The following is a 19,192-nucleotide window of genomic DNA, read 5'->3' as shown; positions in this document are numbered from 1 at the left end:
TACCCAGTGTGGTTTGGGAAACATGTTCCACCTCTGATGTGGGCTACCAAGCAATACTATGCTACATTAGTACCTTTTATTCATACGCGAACAAACCTTCAGTCTTAACAATAGGATAATTTCTAGCGCCTAGCTGGATCCGGTTAAAAAACAGATGAAAGCAAGGAATCTTGTGATATCTGGCAACGCATGTGTAGATCGGGTTTGTAGCTATGAAATATACAAATTGTCTTAGAAAATTTGTCATTTGTTCTTACGCGAACAAACCAGTCCAGCTTCCAAAAGAAATGACTTCTGGAGAGGGACTGAAGCCCGTTGAGAAGCTAGATAAATTGATATCTAACCACTCAGACCCTGAGTGATGTACAATGATATTTGGGAGAACCATTGTATAGGGAGCCAAAGAGAAACTTTGACTGTCTAATAGCAAACCAACACACCAGGGTTTGTACTACTCTCAACTCCTCTTTGCCTAGGAGTGGAGCATATGCTACCGAATAGAGGGTTTGACATTTGCATAATAAGTGACCACACTATCAGTATGACTACCTTACTCATTGTATCAGACCAGTCCAGCAAATGACATGTCTATTCCTTAACCCAGCCTGTGCTAACAATAAGTCTGCGGCAGCCTGGTCCAAGGTGCTGAGTCCTTTTAAGATAGCAACGCAGGTCCCAGATAGGGCACAGCAAACGCTCTTGAGCATCACCACCCACAAGTCATTCAGTGATGGAATGGAAAACTAAGTGAACCTGTCATCGTGCACAGAGGGAATTATGGTCTTGGCCACGAATTCCGGGACAAATTCGAAGGACAGCGACCCCCAACCCCTGTCGTACTTCACCTCATAGCTCAGATCGTGGAGCTTTCCTACCCTCTTGGAAGATGCCAAGGCCAGAAATAAAACTGCTTTGAGCGTCAAGTTCCTGTCAGATGAGTGACACAAGAGCTCATATGGACCCTTAGTGAAGCTCTTGAGAACCAAGGAAACATCCCACGTCTGAGGCTTGAGCTCTCTAGGAGAACTCGACCGCTCAAACCCCTTAACTAGCAAGGAAAGTTCCCAGGAAGAGGAGATCTCGATACCTTTAAGGCATAACACCAAACTCAGGGCCGCCCTGTAGCCTCTAATGGCAGAAACGGACAAACGTTTCTCATCTCTGAGGAAGGTTAAAAGTCAGCTATTTGCTGAATAGAGGTTGCAAGTGGAGAAAAACCCTGTTACGACACCAATCACAGTAGATCACTTATTGCCTTGGAAACCATGGAGGTCGACTTTCTGAGACTGTTGGACATATGCCCTGCCGTCCTTCTGAGAAAAGCTTCTCGCTCGGAGGAGAAACTGGAAAGTCTCCAACCGTGAAAAGACAGGGATTCTACTGACCTGGTGGAAAACACTTCTGCATGGGGCTGACACAGGAGATGTCGCCAAGGGGAAATCTCTCTTGTTACCTCTTGACAACAACTACAGCAGATCTGGGAATCACTGCTTGAGGCCACAGAGGGGCTACCAAAGTCATCCTGAGACCCTGTGAACTCAAATCTGTTCAGAACTTGACGGATCAAGCAAAACGGAGGGAAGGCATTCACCTCCAGTTTGTCCTAGGGATGTTGGAATGCGTCCTCTGCCAATGCTAACGGATCTGGGACCATTGAACAGAATATCACCAGCTTCCTGTTGAAGCAAGTCGCAAAAAGGTCCAACATGGGTCTACCCAAAACCTGGAAAAGCTTGTCTTACCACTTGATGAAGCGACCACTCAGTGTTAGGATCTGATCCGACGACTGAGTTTGACTGCGACCACATTCAGTTTGCCTGGGATATACTGGCTGAGAGCTCTACCTAACTTGCTGACTGCCCACTGGCGAAACTCAACGGTCAAGGCATGAAGTTGACGAGAAACCAGGCGTCCCTGTATGTTCACATGTTACCATGGTGTTGTCTGACATGAGAATGACAGAATGACATTCTACCTTCTCCCCAAAAATTCTTCAGACCCAGAAGGCTGCTTCAACTCCTAGATGTTGATATGTTGCTGCTTGTCCTCCAAACGCCTGAAGCGATAATGTCGCCTACATAAGGCCAACCAACCTGCGAGGGAGGCGTCTGAGAACAGAAGGAAGTCTGGTGGAAGAGAACGCAGAGGGACACCCTTCAAAGGATTCTGGTCCTCCAACCACCAATGAAGGTCTTCTCTCACTTCCAGAGACAGAGGAAACATTAACAGGGGTGAGTCCCCTGCCGGGAGGACCAAAAGAATTCTCCCAGTCTCCATTGCAGAGACGAAAAAAAAAAAAAACCGAAAAAGAAGACGCCCATGAGGGACCAGCTTCTTCAGGGAGATCGACACTCCCAGAAGAACCTGCCACTGATGAGCTGACTGATGTGGTTCCGACAGGAAGTTGCGCGCCCCCACCCGCAACTTCTCCAATCTCTGGTCCGACGGGAAAACTTTTGCTACTGTTGTATCAATGACCTTGCCCAAGTAGAGAATTCTTTGGCTGGGTACGAGGTTCAACATTTCCTGGTTGACTACGATGCCCAGTTCCAGACAGAACCAAAGTAGACAATCCTTGTCCTGCAGCAGCTTTTACCTGGAAACTGCCAACACCGAACGCAGGGTCTCCATCTTGAACCATGTCTTCCTGATGAAGTGATTCAAGGCGGATAAGTGGATCACAGGTCTCCATCCTCCCGACGCTTGAGCACCAAGAAGATATGACTGTAAAATGGAGACGGACGCTCCACTTCCTCTGTCGCAATTTGTCCAGCATCTTCTGCACCTCCTCCCGAAGAGCCAAGAACTTAAGAGAAATCTGGAGGATATGCCTTCGTGAGCTGCGGTTTGTGAGATTGAGGGGGAGAGAAATCGAATGGCAGTAGGTACCCCACCCGAAGGGTATCTACCACCCACTTCTTCGCCCACAACTCTGCCACTTGGCCCACTGGCCCGCTAGGCACCCCCTCCATGGCACAGGAGAGGCGACCTAACCTACCGAGGAACCCAATTACCTCTGCCCCTTGGGCCCCATCTTGGCCTGAGGGAACGAGAACGAAAGGGACGTTGATCCTCTGACCAAGGCTGAGTTGAACGGGAAGGCCCTGTCGAACTCTAATTTCTCGATGGCCTACCAGCTTACGATCTTTTTGACTACTGCTGGACAGGGGGAGGAGGAGGAGCCGGATGTCTCCGAGGACGAGACTCCAACTTAGAGACGGCCTGGTGCACCAGTCTGTCTTTGGTGTCAGCCCGACGCTGGCCTATCGCATTCTAATCAGCAGAAGGATAGCCATAAATTAACACTGAGGTGAGCCATATACGAAAACACCTTGCCTCTGGACTGCAACAGATTGGCAAGAGAGGAAGTAGTCACCAACTCTTCTGGGGACCTGTCAGAAGCTATCTTGGCAATGACCACAAACCAGAAGTCCAGCCAAGAAACTGTGAGCAACATGAGGCTGCCATAGATTCCAATGCTGAGGCATCCTGCAGAGACAAGGATGGAGCCACTGGCTACACCTCCAAAGTCAATCCCGGCTTCAGGCGAATGATGTCTGGGTTAAGATGGCGCACATCAAAAAAAGTAGAGCTCGTAGCATAGTACTTCCTAGCCCCGTGAGAGAGGCAGGAGTAGTAGCTTGGCAGAGCCTCTAGAGCGAAGCAAACATTCCCGGTCTGAAACAGAGGCATTAACCCCAGGGAAGCTGGAGAGAAGATTTGGGATCCTGCCTAGCTCCCACTAAGGCTTCCAAGAAAGGAGGGAAGACAACCGAGCTTGAGACCTACTTTACAAATTGTTGAACCCACGAATGAGATCAACAACTTCCGAAAAGGAAGACAAAAACTCTTGCGTCGCCCCCTCCTCCTGCTCTGGCAACGGAGACCGATGATGAGAAGGATGCGTAGGCTCCTCTAAGGTACCTTCTTCAATAAAATTAACGGTAGGATCAGCAGCCAAACAGCCTGAAACACCAACTAACCTGTCTGGGCTGGGTCCACGCGTCGGCTCCCGAGACGAACCCACTATAACACTACGAACATCACTACGTTCTCCTCCAACAGATGATTCATTAATATGTCCGTGAATGGTCACAGGCATGGCCGACTTACGAACGTGAGTTGGAGAGGAATCCCGAACACTCGAGATCGAAGGAGAATCCTCAAGAATCGAACTCTAAGAAGCATCAGTGCGAGGGGCAGGCAAACACTCCTGTTGCAGCAACTTCACGCTCACCACCTTCGACCTATTGACAGGCGCCTTGAGATCCTTACAGCGACGAATAGGCCTTGGAGAAGACGTAGCACTTACATCATGTGCATGGACAGGGGAGGTTGCAACATACTCGAGACGTGCACGGACGGGGAAGTTGCAACATGCCCATGATTCGAGGCAGAGGACGAAGCAGCTGCTGCAGAATGCACAAGGGAAGATACACTACACTCAGGGGAGGTTGCAACACGCCCGCAATTCGATGCAGAGGACGAAGCCACTAATACTCTCCGAAACACCAACATTCTTGAGAACACGTCCTCATAGTTCCTCCCTCGTAGGCGAAGAAAAAGCAAAATCCGTAGCCTTTCAACGCTTGATACGCCGACGTGGCGCAAAGGGAGAAGATAGTACTAGTTACTTAAGCGATCTCCTTGCAGGAAGCGGGGACGAAGGAACACGTTTCCTTCCAGTGCTCCCAACCGACAAGGCAGCCAACTTAACATCCAAAGCAGAGTCCAACCTCTTAAGCACTGCCTGGCATATAACCTCAGACTGATCTGCAAGAGAAGGCTCCGATGACATGGAAGGGATAAGCAGCGAGTGGGGCGACAGAGATGACGTCACGACGGAGAGAGGCAGTTCTCAGATGATGACTGGGAGTGACGTCACAAGTGGTGATGACGTCACGGCCTCCCCCCGGTGAGAAGGGGAATCAGACGCCACTGTCGGAGGAATACACAATGTTGGATCCCATGACATCACAGCTCCCCCCCCCCTCCCCCTCCCCGACTCGAAGAAGTGGCAACAGTCACTGGCGGAGCAATACAAAGATGGCTGACCTCAACTACCCACAAAGACGAGGCTGGGAGGAGGGGGGGATGGCCTGGCCAGCCTGAGGAGGAGGGGGGGGGTTAGTGAACCTCCAAAAAGTGCGCAAGCAACCCTCCAGGACGGGGCACCCCCCCCCCTAGCCCGAGCCTCTTCCAATCGCCGCCATCTTGGACGCCTCTGACTCTGGAAGAAATGAGAGTGATAAAAAAAAAAACCTTCCCCTTCCCAAGAATCAAATTAATTCCCAAAGAAGAAGGGCAACATTACAAACATCAACCTGATGGCCTCCCGATACTTCCAGCGACGAATCAAAGGAAGAAAAGGAAGGAGGCACAGGAACAAGTCTACTATGGGGGTTGAATACTGCAGGAGACGAAACATCAGGAAGGGGCGAAAAACCTTCCCCATGAAGGAAAGAAGTCAAAACCCTCTGATGTTCTCTCTTGCTATAAAATGACTTCCACTGCTCTTAAGGCCATGCCCAGCATCCCGTGCAAGGATTCATAGTACAAAAATTAGAACGTCGCCTACTGCACAACGTGGGGGTCAGCCGCTGCCGAAGCCAAAGACAAGAACACAGAAAACCTGGAATTTCGGGGCACACACGTTGACGATGCTGAGAAGGAGCAGAAGCCATAATATCTGCCAAACTTACACACACCCACTAAACGCAAGCGAAACGGGCAATGAACCGGGTAAAGGCCAAGAGAGGTAAACACTACTCTCACCCAGGTGGTCAAAGAAAGACTGATGCGTGATCGTAGGTGAATGGTCTTCGACCATCCTTCACCCGATCTACACATGCGTTGCCAGATATCACAAGATTCCTTGCTTTCATCTGTTTTTTTTAACCGGATCCAGCTAGGCGCTAGAAATTATCCTATTGTTAAGACCTTGGGTTTGTAGCTATGAAAAATACAAATTGTCTTAGAAAATTTGTCATTTTAAGTGAAAAGGTATATATTACTGTGAGACTTGGTAATCTAGAAGAATTCATACAATTGTAACCGGAAGAGAGGATTTACTACTCATAATAAAAGTTTTTTTTTTCTGAAAGATTTCTGGTACCTGTAGTTTCTACATTGTCACTTATTCAGCATAAAGAAAAAGTTGGTGTATAGTGTTTTCACCATTTGCATTGGAAATTGTGGCTCTACAATCCCTAAAGGTTTAATTTATGTCGATGATTTTTTTTAGTAACCGAAAGTAGATTCCAATGTTAAGTGTTTTTCATTTGACTAATTTACTAGGTATTGTGTCATATTTTGTGAGCAAAGTTAAAGATTATGTAAAGCAGTAATATCACAGTAGATGTAATGTAAATATACTATGATTTTTATGTTTTCCTCTCTACATACACTGAAAACTTTTTTAATTGAGTTAATAAAATTGTAAAGTAGCTAATGAAGTATACTTTTATTCCAGAGCACCTCATCTTTGGAGAGTAATCTTGAAGGTCTGGCAAGTGTATTAGAGGCAGATATCAATAATTACAAGACCAAAATTCTCAAGATACTAAGTGATTGTGCTGTCAAGATGCCAGAAAAAACAACAATTTATACTACTCTTGTTGGACTTCTGAATGCAAAGAATTACAACTTTGGAGGAGAGGTAAGATGAAAAAAGTGGTAATATGCTCACTTGATATCCATTTAATGTGAAAATTTTAATTGGCAGTAAAATTAGACTATGTTTTTATAATGTCGATCAGTGGTTCTTGAAGGGGGGGGGGGCACATCCCCCTAGTAGGGTGTCAGCAATTTCCCGGGGATGTGCGAGCCTTAGGGGAAAATGAAAATTATTTAATTGTATTTGTTATTCTCTTGATAAGAGTGAGGAACTAATATTCAAAATCTGGGAGGGAATTTTACTCAGAAGCAAGGGGCCTGTGGAAGGAAGGACCAACTTTTATGGGGGGACTTGGTAATAAAACAATTAAGAACCACTGACATAGATGAACTTGCAGGAGGTCAACAATTACTATTTCATTGCTTATGACAACCCCTTCCCTCCAATTTCAGATGTAAATTTTAAGAAAAAAATATTTATTTGTAAATGTAAGCATTAAATGTTATCATGATTGTATATAGCTACAGTATAGCATAAAAACTTTAACAAAGCATGCACAGCAAACAAAAGTTTTTAATAATTCTACTGTAAAAATGAAAGCAGCATAGGTATTACGTAAAAAATTGTCTAACCCTTCCTTCAGGGATAACAAACTCCATTGGTGACAATGTCTTTAGGAGTGCTTAATTGTTCCTACAGAAGTGTGTAAAATGTAAGCTAGAGCGGTCATTGAACCTGCTAACTAGGTCATTAACTGTGGTTATGGGAGGTGAGTGGGGCAAAGTTCCCACTCTTGCTTTCTGCTGGTAGTTCTTCCTTCCCTTTGTGGGTTAGTATTGAAGTTGTGAAGGAGTTTGGTCATGCTCTCTCTTTGGAGGGTGAGACTGCAGTTAGAACTGACCCCACCTCCCAGTCACACCTCATCCCCAGATATGAGGAAGACATCTTCCTTAGAGTACTGGCAGGAGAGTTGGTTTGTGTCCATCTTTTGCAGTGTTCTTGGACAACCTGGGTGAGAAGGCGGTCTCTTCTTTACTTGCTCCTGCCAGGTCAGGTATTTGCTTTGACCACAGAGGAATACCATCTTGTTGTCGTAGTGCTTAAAGTCTCTGGTTCCTGCCTTAATCTTCCCTTTAGCTTTGAAGACAAGCAGGACTTGAGAGATGAAAGGGAATTGCTCCTGGTGTTATTCCTCTTTGTCATGGAGCTTGTCTTCTGCCTCTTTCTTGTCCTGCTTTTCTTCTCCAGCATAGCAGAGAGAAGGGGAAGAGATCTAAGGACTCTCGCAAGACATCCTGTTGGACCTTGTGCAAGCATTCTTCCTTCTTGTTGTTGGGTGGTTGGCGGTGGTTGCGACTGCTCTTGGGGTCCAATGCATAATCACTTTTCCTGTTTCTTCCAAATATGATCCTTTATGATCACAACTTGCACTGGATGAGTCTGTGCATCCTGCTAGCACTTAGTCTTGGGATTGTGTGCTCAAGGTTGCTGGGACAGCCCCACCCTCTCCCCCCTCTTCTAGTGTCTCAAAGGAGACTGAGGGAGGAGCATGGCAACCTTTTGTTCTGTGCATGTGAGGTCTTTGAAGCGCACGTGTTCTGAAAAGCTCGTCCATCACCCTGTGCTTCTTGCTGGGCACAGAGGAAATTTGGCACAATCCTTTCACTTTTTCACTTGATCACGTGGCATGTGTAAGTTATCCAGGACCTGTATGCGTAAGCAGTTTCATTCTGTGTGTGGTCTTCTTTTGAGCTCTTCCATTTCTTGTGCTCATTCACCTGTGCCTTTTACAAATGTAGCTGTTACCTAGTAAAGGCAGTCCCTGGTTATTGGTGGGGTGCTGATAAACTAAAACACCGCCATTAACCGAAACTCAGCGATTTATGGTGCCGAGTTTCACTTAACAGCACCAACAACCGGATGATGGCGCCCCTGTTAGGTATGTCATGGTGCCATAACTCTTTTAACAACACCTTATGGCGCCGATAACGGAAACTTGGCCTGTTATGGCGCCATAAACCACCGATTTTAATTGAGTAACTTACCATTAATTATGTAGCTAAAATTTTCTATAAATTGACAGCTAGAATTTGAAAATTTGGGAGTTGCGCAATTTAGCAGCTAGGTGACAAGCCCACTCACTTTTGGGGCTGAGAGGAACAACTAGTAAACATGGCCTCAATTCGTTTTTGCCGGCTGATGATTGTAGTTTAGCTGTTAGCTCCAGCTGAATATTGGGAATTCGTTCTATCATTGTTTTATTATCTTCAGTTTGGTGAAGTATTCTGATTTTGTATTGCCTTTCGGCACAGGTAGATAGAGTTAGGCTCTATTTTTTTTTTTTTTTTAATTACCGATTGTGATTTTACCAATAACAACGTTTTTGGACTTGTACTTAGTATGTCAGACTCAAGTAGTTCTGGTATTAGGCATTGCAGCAAAGGCTACAATATTCTGACTAAGGAATCTTATGATTCACACACTATTTGCATTGATTGTAGGGATAGAGAAAGAAATGCAACGGGTAGGCGGATTAGCAAAGCTTTAGTTAGCCAGGAATCCCGTCAGGATGATACTATTATTGATGTTGTTAATGTTGTTGAACCCATTACTGCTATTGATCTTGCTCCCAACTCTCAAACCTGTTCCCCCATCCTATGCCCAGCTCCCTTAATTCCGAACCCAACACCATTACCAGTCTCGAAAGTATGATGATAAGAGGTTCAAATCTATTGCTGAATCTCTCTCAATTAGCTTCCTTGGTTATGGTATTAATGGATGATAGGATTGTTTCAGAGCGCACAGTAGTTCTTAATGTTGGTGATGTTAGTGGAGCGCCCAGTGGTGCATAGTGCAAGTGCAGTGTATGAGGAGGTGACCTCCCGACCCACTGATTCTCCTAGGTCAAAGTCAATGACACACTCCGTAGCACCTGGGGGGAGTCAAACCAGGAGCCTAAGGGAGGTTGTTGGGGTCTGCCCAAGGTTGTCACCCCCTCTGCTGAACCTGTTGCAAAATCCCAGGTTTCAGCTAAACGCCATTGGAAAGGCATTTCTTTAGACGTTCACCGACTTCCTTCAAGTTCAGATGAGTTTTGGCCTTGACGTCAGTGGCATTTTTGAAAAGGCTCGCAAGGGATTTTGTCCCATTTACCTGTGCTTTGTAAGAGAACTAGGGATCCACCTTTTAGTCCCAGCCTTCATGCAGTCACTGGGACAGTCGAGAGCATTTTTCTTCAAGTTTTCCAGTCGCAGAAAGTCAGAATGCTCCTTCAAAGCGTCCATTGTCTCGCAAGTGTTCTTCATCTCAGAGATTGTTGCCGCCAGAGCGCCCTCAGACTCCTAGTGTGCTTATTGCGTGCAAGCTCCAAGCAGTGTTTCGGTGCCGCCCAGTTGCACCCATTCCTTTTCTGGCTTTCAGATCGATCGTCCTTGTCGGAGCTTTCTTTGGCTGCAGTTGAGTACCTGAAAGGACCCAAGGTGCCCAAGTGCCCTCCTTTCTGTCGTTTGGAATCCGAAAAAGTTATTTTTCATTGGAAGCTTTTTTTTTTCAGTGGTCTCCCAGCCTCTTCGTCGATTCATAAGCCAACTTCCCTTAAGATGGCTCCTTCTTTAGGCCCACAGGACCCCTCCCTTGGTAGATACCATTAAGGGCAAGCTTTGCAATATTTTAGATTTACTGAAGAACACTACTTCTGTTCCTCAACCAACAGTTCAACCTCCAGTCTCAACCTTGTCTCCTATTTCATTGGAGGAGGAGGGGATGAGAATCAGGGTTCTCATTTTTCATCTTATTCTTTCTTGCTGAAGTAGCTTCTTTCCAATTTTTCTTATTTCTTTTCTCCAGCGACCCCCTTGGTGCCTGCTTTCATCTTATATGGAGGCTCAAGTACAGGATCCTGCCCTGCTTCCTAATTTAGTGCTGTCTGCATCTTCTCAGAAAGCCCTCAGATACATAGATGCCTGGCTTTTGGAGAAGAGGGATCAGGGTAAGGCCATTTTTTGCTTTCTTCCTACAAGACTTATAAGAGGAGGCATGGGTATTAAGTCACAGGGGAAGCTCCATCTTTGGGAGTTTCTGCCTCCTCCGAGGGGGACTTCTCCGGACTAGTAGATGTCAGGAGGTTATCGACTTTCTTGTAGACAAAGTTATGTTTAGCTACTCGGAGATGGCTCACCTCTTAAAGAGCATTTTTAAGGTTTTCGAGGTATTTAATTTCTTTGATTGGGCGGCTGGAGCGCTTGCCTGTAAGATTAGTGAATGTCCTGATATTGCTGATGAGTTTTTTTTCAGACTGGCTGGGGGTCCTGTCTTGCATTGATAGGGCAGTAAGGGATGGTTTCTCTGGAACTAGCTTTCTTATATACAATGGGGATTCTTAGGAAGAGGGAACTGTTGTGTTCCTTTACTTCTAAGGCGTAACACCCTTACAGAAATCAGCTTTCTAGTCTCGCCCCTGGACAAGCAACATTTGTTTCCACACGATGTAGTTCTCGGGATTTCATCGGATCTCCAGAAGTGCATGCAGGACCTCGCTACTTCTAGACTTCCAAAAGTAGTTTCGTCTACTCCTCTTCAGACATGTCTTTTGTGGTAACCAACAAAGGTCTTTTTCTAGGTCTTGCTCGGGAGGTAGATTTATCCACAGCAACTAACAAGTTGTCCTCATAGTCTGCAGGACATAAATGATCAGTAGTATGTCCTCCGAACTCCAGTAGGGGCCAGGCTCCTCTTTTTCTGAGAGAAACGGAGAGAGTGAGAATAGCGGAGCCTTGGATTATCAACGTTTTGAGAGAGGGGTATCAGATACCATAAATAGCCTACTCTAAAGGCTCAGAGAAGGCTTTAGCCCTCTCAAATGAAATTACGTCTAGGAAAAGGAGCAGTAGAGGAAGTTGTAGACCTGAACTCCCCAGGCTTTTACAACCATCTTTTTACGGTGCCAAAAGCGTCGGGGCTGGAGACCTGTCCTTGACGTAAGCACGTTGAATGTCTCCGTTTTGAAGACAATTCAAGATCGGGACAAACCAGTCCGTTCTGTCATTCATTCGCCAGGGAGATTGGTTGGTGTCCATAGACATGCTGGATGCATACCTTCACATCCTGATTCACCAGGAATCACAGAATTCCTGAAGTTTGTCTCTGGAAACAAGGTTTTTCCAATTCCGTGCAATGTTTTGGCCTGTCAATAGTTACCGCAAGTTCTTGCCCCTCTAGTGAAATGGCTACATCTGTTGGGAGTAAGGATTTCCCTGACTTGTACGAGTGGCTTCTTCAAGCCCAGTCAGAGCGGAAATGTTCAGAGGACCTCCAAATAACTCTTCAGTTAGCCCAAGAGTTGGGCTTAATAATAAATCATCACAAGTCTCAAATGATTCCCTCTACAAATTCATTGTTTAGGGTGATGATGGACTCTTGGACTTTTTTGGTTTTCCTGTCTCCGAAGAGAATTCAGTTGTGTCGTGAAACAGTAGAAAGTTCTCAACTTCAATCGCTGTTTCTGCAAACGCTTGGAAGAGCATACTGGGAACATTGTCCTCGATGGAACAGTTTGTTCATCTGGGCAGATTGCATCTAATACTGCTCCAATTTTGTTTAAGAGCTAATTGTGATAGAAAGTTTTCCAGCTTCTATAATTTTTCCTGTGACTGGAAATAAAGAGACTTAAGTTGGTGGAAAGTAAAGAACAGGCGTTGAGTCTAGGTTGGGGAGTGGTCCTAGCGAACAGCGAAGTTTTGGGAAGATGGTCTCAAGGACAGGAAAATTGTACATAAATGTCAAAGCTGAAAGTGAGTCACCTGGTCTTCAACATTTCAAGGAGAAAGTAGCAGGCAAAGTTGTAACAATACACTCAGACAACACAACTGCCCTATCGTACATAAAAAATCAAGGGGAACTCACTTGTTCTCTCTATGAGACGGCAAAAGAGTTCTTACTGTGGGCAGACCTAAATCATATAACTATTGATGTTTAGTAAAGGGGAACTCAACGTTTTAGCAGTTGAATTAAGCCGCAAAAACAATTTTTACCGACAGAGTGGACTCTGGATCAACAAGTTTGTCTAGACCTTTTGGAAATTGTGAGGAACCCCAATGTTAGACTGTTCTCCACATCAAGAAACAACAGGCTTCCACTGTTCTGTTTTCCAGTTCTGGATTCCCTAGCATGGGCAACAGATGCCATGCTACAAGATTGGTTGGGGAAACATCTGTATGCTTTTCCTCCCCTGTCCTTGGTCAGACAAGTGATCAATAAATCCTGGGAACACCAAAATGTTTCCATGATTTTTATGATCCCTTTTGGCCGACTGAAGAATGGTTCCCAGACTTCATCGAACTGCTGGCGGATTTTCCAAGACTTGTTGCCATATTATTTGCTTTGTCCAATTTATTGTACCATATTTTTGGAAAAGTTTACTAGACTATGGTTATCACATATAATAACAGTAACACCAGAGAATTGTTTATCACTCTTGATATTTCATCTCTAGTCACTGTAAAAATATTTAAAATCCAAATTTCTTACATAGGCAACTTTCAACAGCCATAGTTTCGGTGCCTTTGAATTTGGGCCCCCAGCAAGTTACTGTGCTTCGATGTACAAATTCTCTCTCTCTCGCTCTCTCTCTCTCTCTCTCTCTCTCTTCTCTCTCTCTCTCTCTCTCTCTCTCTCACAGACAGTATGCCGTACATATCCTTTAATAAAAAGAACAGCAAAATATGAATGAAACATTATTTCATGTACAGAATCCATTTACTATACTATGCTTAGACTTCAATGTGAAAACCACAGTTTCTCTCTCTCTCTCTCTCTCTCTCTCTCTCTCTCTCTCTCTCGTCTCTCTCTCTCTCTCTCTCTCGTCTCTCTCTCAGTATTCATATATTAATATAGTAATTAGTGAATACAGGCAGTCCCCATTAATGGGGGGTTCAGTTCCCGACAGTGTGATGATAACCAAAATTTGAAGATGACTGAAAATCAGCAATAACATCACCAATCTCCGGTTGTTGGCTCTGTTGAGTGGGGATTGGTATTGAAATCCAATTATCGTTGTCACTAGACAAGCACCATAAAACCGGCTCTCCGATAACTGGGGACTCTAAGAAAAAAGAGAATATAATTTTAGAGATGTGGCACAAAGAAAAATCTGGAAAAGTGAAATTTCCCCCGTGGACAAGTGAATCATTCGTTCCACAAATATCTGTAAGAAAATGAAAACCAGAAATGTGATAAGTGTGAAAATGGGGTCCACTGTAATATACTACTGTCTATATATTAATATGACATTGATTTGCTAACTTGCACAGGTATTTGAGTGTGCTTCATGATAAATCATTTTTATTTTCTTTTGATATCTTTTGCAGTTTGTTGATCTGATGGCTCGAAAACTGAAGGAGGCACTGAAGTCATGCTATTGGAAGACTGCTCGTTATGTTCTTAGATTCTTTGCAGATCTGGTAAATTGTCATGTAATTTCCACTCGCTCCTTCAGTTACTTCATACTTTCTTAGACACTGCTAGAGATGACAATTCCCCACAAGGTAAGTTGCTTATAAATTTATGCACCCAATAAAACCAGCATTGTAATTTAATATTTAACTCAATGTGACCAATCAGATAAGGGTTAGAATTTTAGTATCTTTCTGGTGAAATTATTGACAATTAGCAGTAAAAGCAATGGCGTATGTATACATTAGAAATATGAAGTCTTTTAAATCCTAAATGCTGACAAATGCAATCATTTGCATAAGTTTGATGTTCTTGAGATTTATCCTTGTTACCTTAATACTCTATCGTATCTACTGTGTGTGTAGATTTTCAGTCTATCCACATTGCCTTTTTTTTCAGTTGCAAATTTAGAGGCATATATTTTGTGAGATGCATGTCCTGGTAGATTTACTGAGGGATTATTTTTGGAAAATCATTGTAATAGTACTCATTCATTGTATGCTCTGTTCAGCAATTTACACTCACAAAAGGCCTTCTTGAAATTCTTTAACTCAAGCTCACAGTTTATAATATCACAAATTCTAACTCGTTTATGTGACTATAGTAGTACTTAAAAAAAAAAAATTTTTCTTTGAATACTCAGGTACTCAGGAAATATAGAAGAATAGTGATTATTATTTGTAAATTTGTTACAGCCCATGCTTTCTGTTACTCTTATAAAAAATGATAATAATGATTGCTATGAAAAAGTGTAGCCCCAGTTCTTCAGTATGCTACAGAATGTATTGCATGATATGACAGTGTTTGATTATTTTTGTCTACTTTATAAAGTGATAGACATTGATGGTACTCTAAGATAGTGCAATTTCATTGTGTTTTATATGGTATGCTTTTTGTTTACTACTTTCAATTTCAGTGAGGAGTGATACATACGTTTATGCTGTTTTAAGTTGCTTGCCTTGGGTTGGGCGTGAGTTGTATGAGAAGAAGGAACAGGATTTGGAGCGTTTATTGAAGCACATTGAAATATATGTGAGGAAACGAAGTCGAAAGCATGTTCCAGGACTCAGAGTGTGGCGTTCTGATCGACCTCATCCACAAGAGGAGTACCTGACTGTCTTTGGTCTCAGGTTAGTAATGGTAACTGATTTCTCTCATATTCATTCTGAAGAGAATAAGCGGGAATCTCGGGGAAAAATAAGAAATTTTGATGTAATCCTTCAATCATTTGGATTAATATAGCCAAGGGTCTGTTGGATAAAGGTAAGTAAAAAGATCCAAGGGTGTTTAAGGCAATTCTGTACCCTTCCTCACCTAACCTTGTCAAGACCAAACAACTATAAACACTTAGTATGCTTATAAACAACAGTATGCTTATCAGTTGCAAACATCAGACTTAATATGCTTGTAAACAACATCCATCAAACTTTAAGCTAAAAACTGTGCAAAAGGAAATTAGCTGCATTTTTTCCTTATAGTATTTGTAACAAAATGTACTGCATAAGTACACTTTAGAAAAAGATGCAAATCCCTCTGTTCCCTCTCATAAATGGCACAGCTCAGTAGGCAGGTAGCCTACTTGTGTTTACCCACAGCGTACCAATTTTTTTATGACCTTGGTGTATTTTTATACAGCAACTTCCTTATTAGTAGCTACCATAGTGTATTACCATACATGAGATAAAAATGTCTTGTGTGAGCTATAGACCTAGGCTTGCCTAGGTTTAACACTTATAGTATCCACTTGCAAAGTCAATAGGCTATGACAGCTGTATTAAAGATAAAGGTAATGGTAATGAAACTGTTATTTTACTTACAGAATCCAATTATGTATACTGTAATTTTTTATAGCATAGTCGCTTGTTTTGTCCTTGAGGGGTTACCCTCCATGGTGTGCCAGCGCTCTCATGATGACTAGACTAATATCCAAGAAATATCTTTTAGATTGGTCTTGTAGCCAGATATTGTCGTAATGATAAACACTGTGACATGTGATAAAGTATAATGCACTAACAAGGCAAGAGGGCATTTTCTCTCATCTTCATTGATGCTGAGGCATTTTTCCCACATCAAAATCTGGAAGGAATTACTAATGTGCATGGGCGTTGCCCGTCTTGTTGACGACCAGGCCAGTTAAAAGACAATGAAGCATTACTCTCCCAGTCAATTTAGAGTGAAGACTTCACGCCATTGCTCTTCAGTAAAGATGGCATTAATTCTAAATTTTTTCATCATGGAAACATCTGAACTGGAAAGTTAAGTGCTTATTTTTAAGCTCCAGTTAAAAATAAGGGTTAAAACAGTGGAACAAGTGTTTATTTTTAGTATGAAAGCCGAAAGCTGGCTTTTGTTTTGTGAGTGCACGGTCGATGCTTTCTTATGGTCTCTACTTTGCTATTTGTGAAATGCACAAATTTAAAGAAATTGTCATTTTATCTAGAAGTTATAGCCAATGAAATGTTCCACAATTTATCATTAATATTGATAATCCTTTCAGATAATGATGTCTACAATAGCCTAGGCTGTAGCCTACATGAGATGATAGCTAGATTCAGTGAGAATAGTTTAGACTAGTAGATTTTGTTTGTAGCCTATAACTTTGAATTACATATCCAAAAGGTGATTTAAATAACCTGGATTCGGTAGCAACCTAAACTAAGGTAACTAAGAACATTTTAATATATCCTTTTATGGTCCTAGGCAACAGCCTAGTTTTACATCAAGGACCCTAGGATTTGATAAAAATGCTGCAGATTTTTTCCTTTATATAGCACTTATATTTGAAAATGATCTAAATAATCCAGGACTAGGCAGTAGTACCTAATATTAAGTTAAGTGATACACTTTTACTACACATCCCATTATTGGACTAAATTATTAGCCTGGATAAAGTGACCTAGGACTAGATGAAAATAGTAACCTGTGCCGGATGAGATGGTAGCCTAGCTTTAAGACTACATACTAAGGTAATTGTGTCTTTATGCAACCCATACCTTTAAGTGTGGATTAAATCATGCAGAGTCAGCAGCATCCTAGATTAGAGTAAGTGATAGCCTAGCTATAACAGTATTGGGTTACTGTTTTATATAGTATACCAAATAACTAGGATTGGATATAAACAACAACCTGGTTAGACAAAAATAGTAGTTTAACTATAAGGAGATATATTACCTAGTAACTTTCTGTTTAATATAACTTATGCATTTAAATGTGATCTATAATAATTTGGATTAGGTGATATACTATACTAGGCTAAGAAAGGACTAATAAGAGCCTATGGTTATTATATATAAATAATATTTTTAGTTAACAAAAAACCTAGTTCTTACAACTCGGCAGTCTATCTATAAGGCTACATACTACAGTAGACTCACATCAACCGTGCATTTGATATCTAGGCCAGTCCCTTACGATGATCCCTGATTGGCTGTTGATAAACCAATCACAGGGCTGGAAACTTTGTCTCTCTCGAGAGTTCACATGGGAAGGATCTATGCTCCACCCCTCCTGAAAGATGTATAATTCAGGAGAGGTGGAACATAGATCCTACCCATGTGAACTCTCGAGAGAGACTAAGAGTTTCCAGCCCTGTCATTGGCTTATCAACAGCCAATCAGGAGCGTCGTAAGGGACTGGCCTAGACATCAAATGCACGGTTGATGTGAATCTACTATAGTGAGGTCTTACATAGCCTATATCCGTAAAAGTCATATAAACCTAGAACAGGCAGCACCCTAACCAGGTAAGCAGGAATCCCTTTTTAAGGGAATGTCCAGATGGTACCTTAGAAACAGCATGTCTGAGTATTAGACAAAATGGTAGTCTCGGCTATATAAAGCAGAAAACCAGATTATAAGAGAGCTATTTTTGTATTTTTTATATCGTTAGGTTTTGAATAAGCCTGGAATAAGCAGTGGTTTAAAATAGGTTAAGCGAGAACTCTCTCAGAAATATACCAGAAGCATCAGCCTAAGCCATATTAAATAGTAGCCTGGGTTAGTTAGACAAATTAGTTCATAAAAGATTATAGCTATACAGTGTTCCCCCCGTATTCACGGAGGGATGTGTACCAGACACCCCCGTGAATAGTTAAAACCGTGAATAGTTAGAACCACCACAAAAAATGCTTATAACTGCCTATCTTGAAAGTTCAGATACCAAATGTATACCTTAAATAACATCCTACTTCAAATATACCTAAAATTACTAAGCTATTACTGTATTAATCTTTGAGGTTATATTATTAATATTATTTCAAAGTCATCTTAAACATTTTACCAATAACAATATATACCTACAGCCAATAACAGAGAGAGAGAAGAGAGAGGAACGAGGAGAGAGAGAACCATTTGAATGGCAACATCATATATCTGACCATCAAGAGTGAAATTATGAATTATTTCTGAGACAGAGAGAATAATAATAATAATAATAGAGAGAAAATAACTCCTAGACTGACTCCTTCATCTCCGCCAATTTGTATATCAAACTGCCATTTACTCCCCCGCCCACCTTCCTCCAAGTGGATAAAAAGACTAGGAATCGCTATTTTTTTTTATCAATCTTATTGATGTTTGAAAATTAGTTATAGTAAATCATTTATTTATAGTACAAAACAAATAAGCATACATAAGTAAGAGAGAGAGAATGTTTATTGTTCTTCTCAATAAACTATTATTTGAAAACTATTACTGTATATTATTATTTTACCATAAAATGTAGTAATGCCCTTAAAGATATACTTATACATACACTTCCAGCCCAAACAGAGGGCGAGAGTTACCACTATGACATACGTGTATCTCGTGTGGCAAAAGAAAGAGAGTGAAATGGATAGATTATTGTATTTCTTTAAAATACTATCACATATGAATTTTGAAATTAGTTATATTATTATTATTATTATGGGAAAATATTAATAAACATATATGCATGTACCATAGAAATACGTACTCTCATTTCAGTAATATAGAGAGAGAGAAATGGAAAGATTAGTGTAGTATTTCTGTAAAATACTTTCACCTATGATTTTTGTAATTACAGTTATTATTATTATTATTATTTGAAAATATTATAAACATATTATATGTACGTGTACCATAAAAATCTCTCGTCTCAGTAAAAGAG

General features: G+C 42.1%; 1 protein-coding gene across 1 annotated transcript in view; it reads left to right on the top strand.

Moving 5' to 3' along the window:
- Positions 1 to 19,192, top strand: part of LOC135214751 (nuclear cap-binding protein subunit 1-like) — a 365,385-nt gene that overhangs the window by 55,552 nt on the left and 290,641 nt on the right. Inside the window, 1 exon segment of the mRNA XM_064249099.1 lies at positions 6,473 to 6,658. Within this exon segment, the coding sequence (XP_064105169.1) occupies positions 6,473 to 6,658 (186 nt within the window).

The sequence above is a fragment of the Macrobrachium nipponense genome, chromosome 46 (assembly GCF_015104395.2).
Source record: "Macrobrachium nipponense isolate FS-2020 chromosome 46, ASM1510439v2, whole genome shotgun sequence".
NCBI classification, from domain to species: domain Eukaryota; kingdom Metazoa; phylum Arthropoda; class Malacostraca; order Decapoda; family Palaemonidae; genus Macrobrachium; species Macrobrachium nipponense.
The sequence above is the reverse complement of the archived record's forward strand: the minus strand, read 5'-3'. Positions and strand labels throughout refer to the sequence as shown.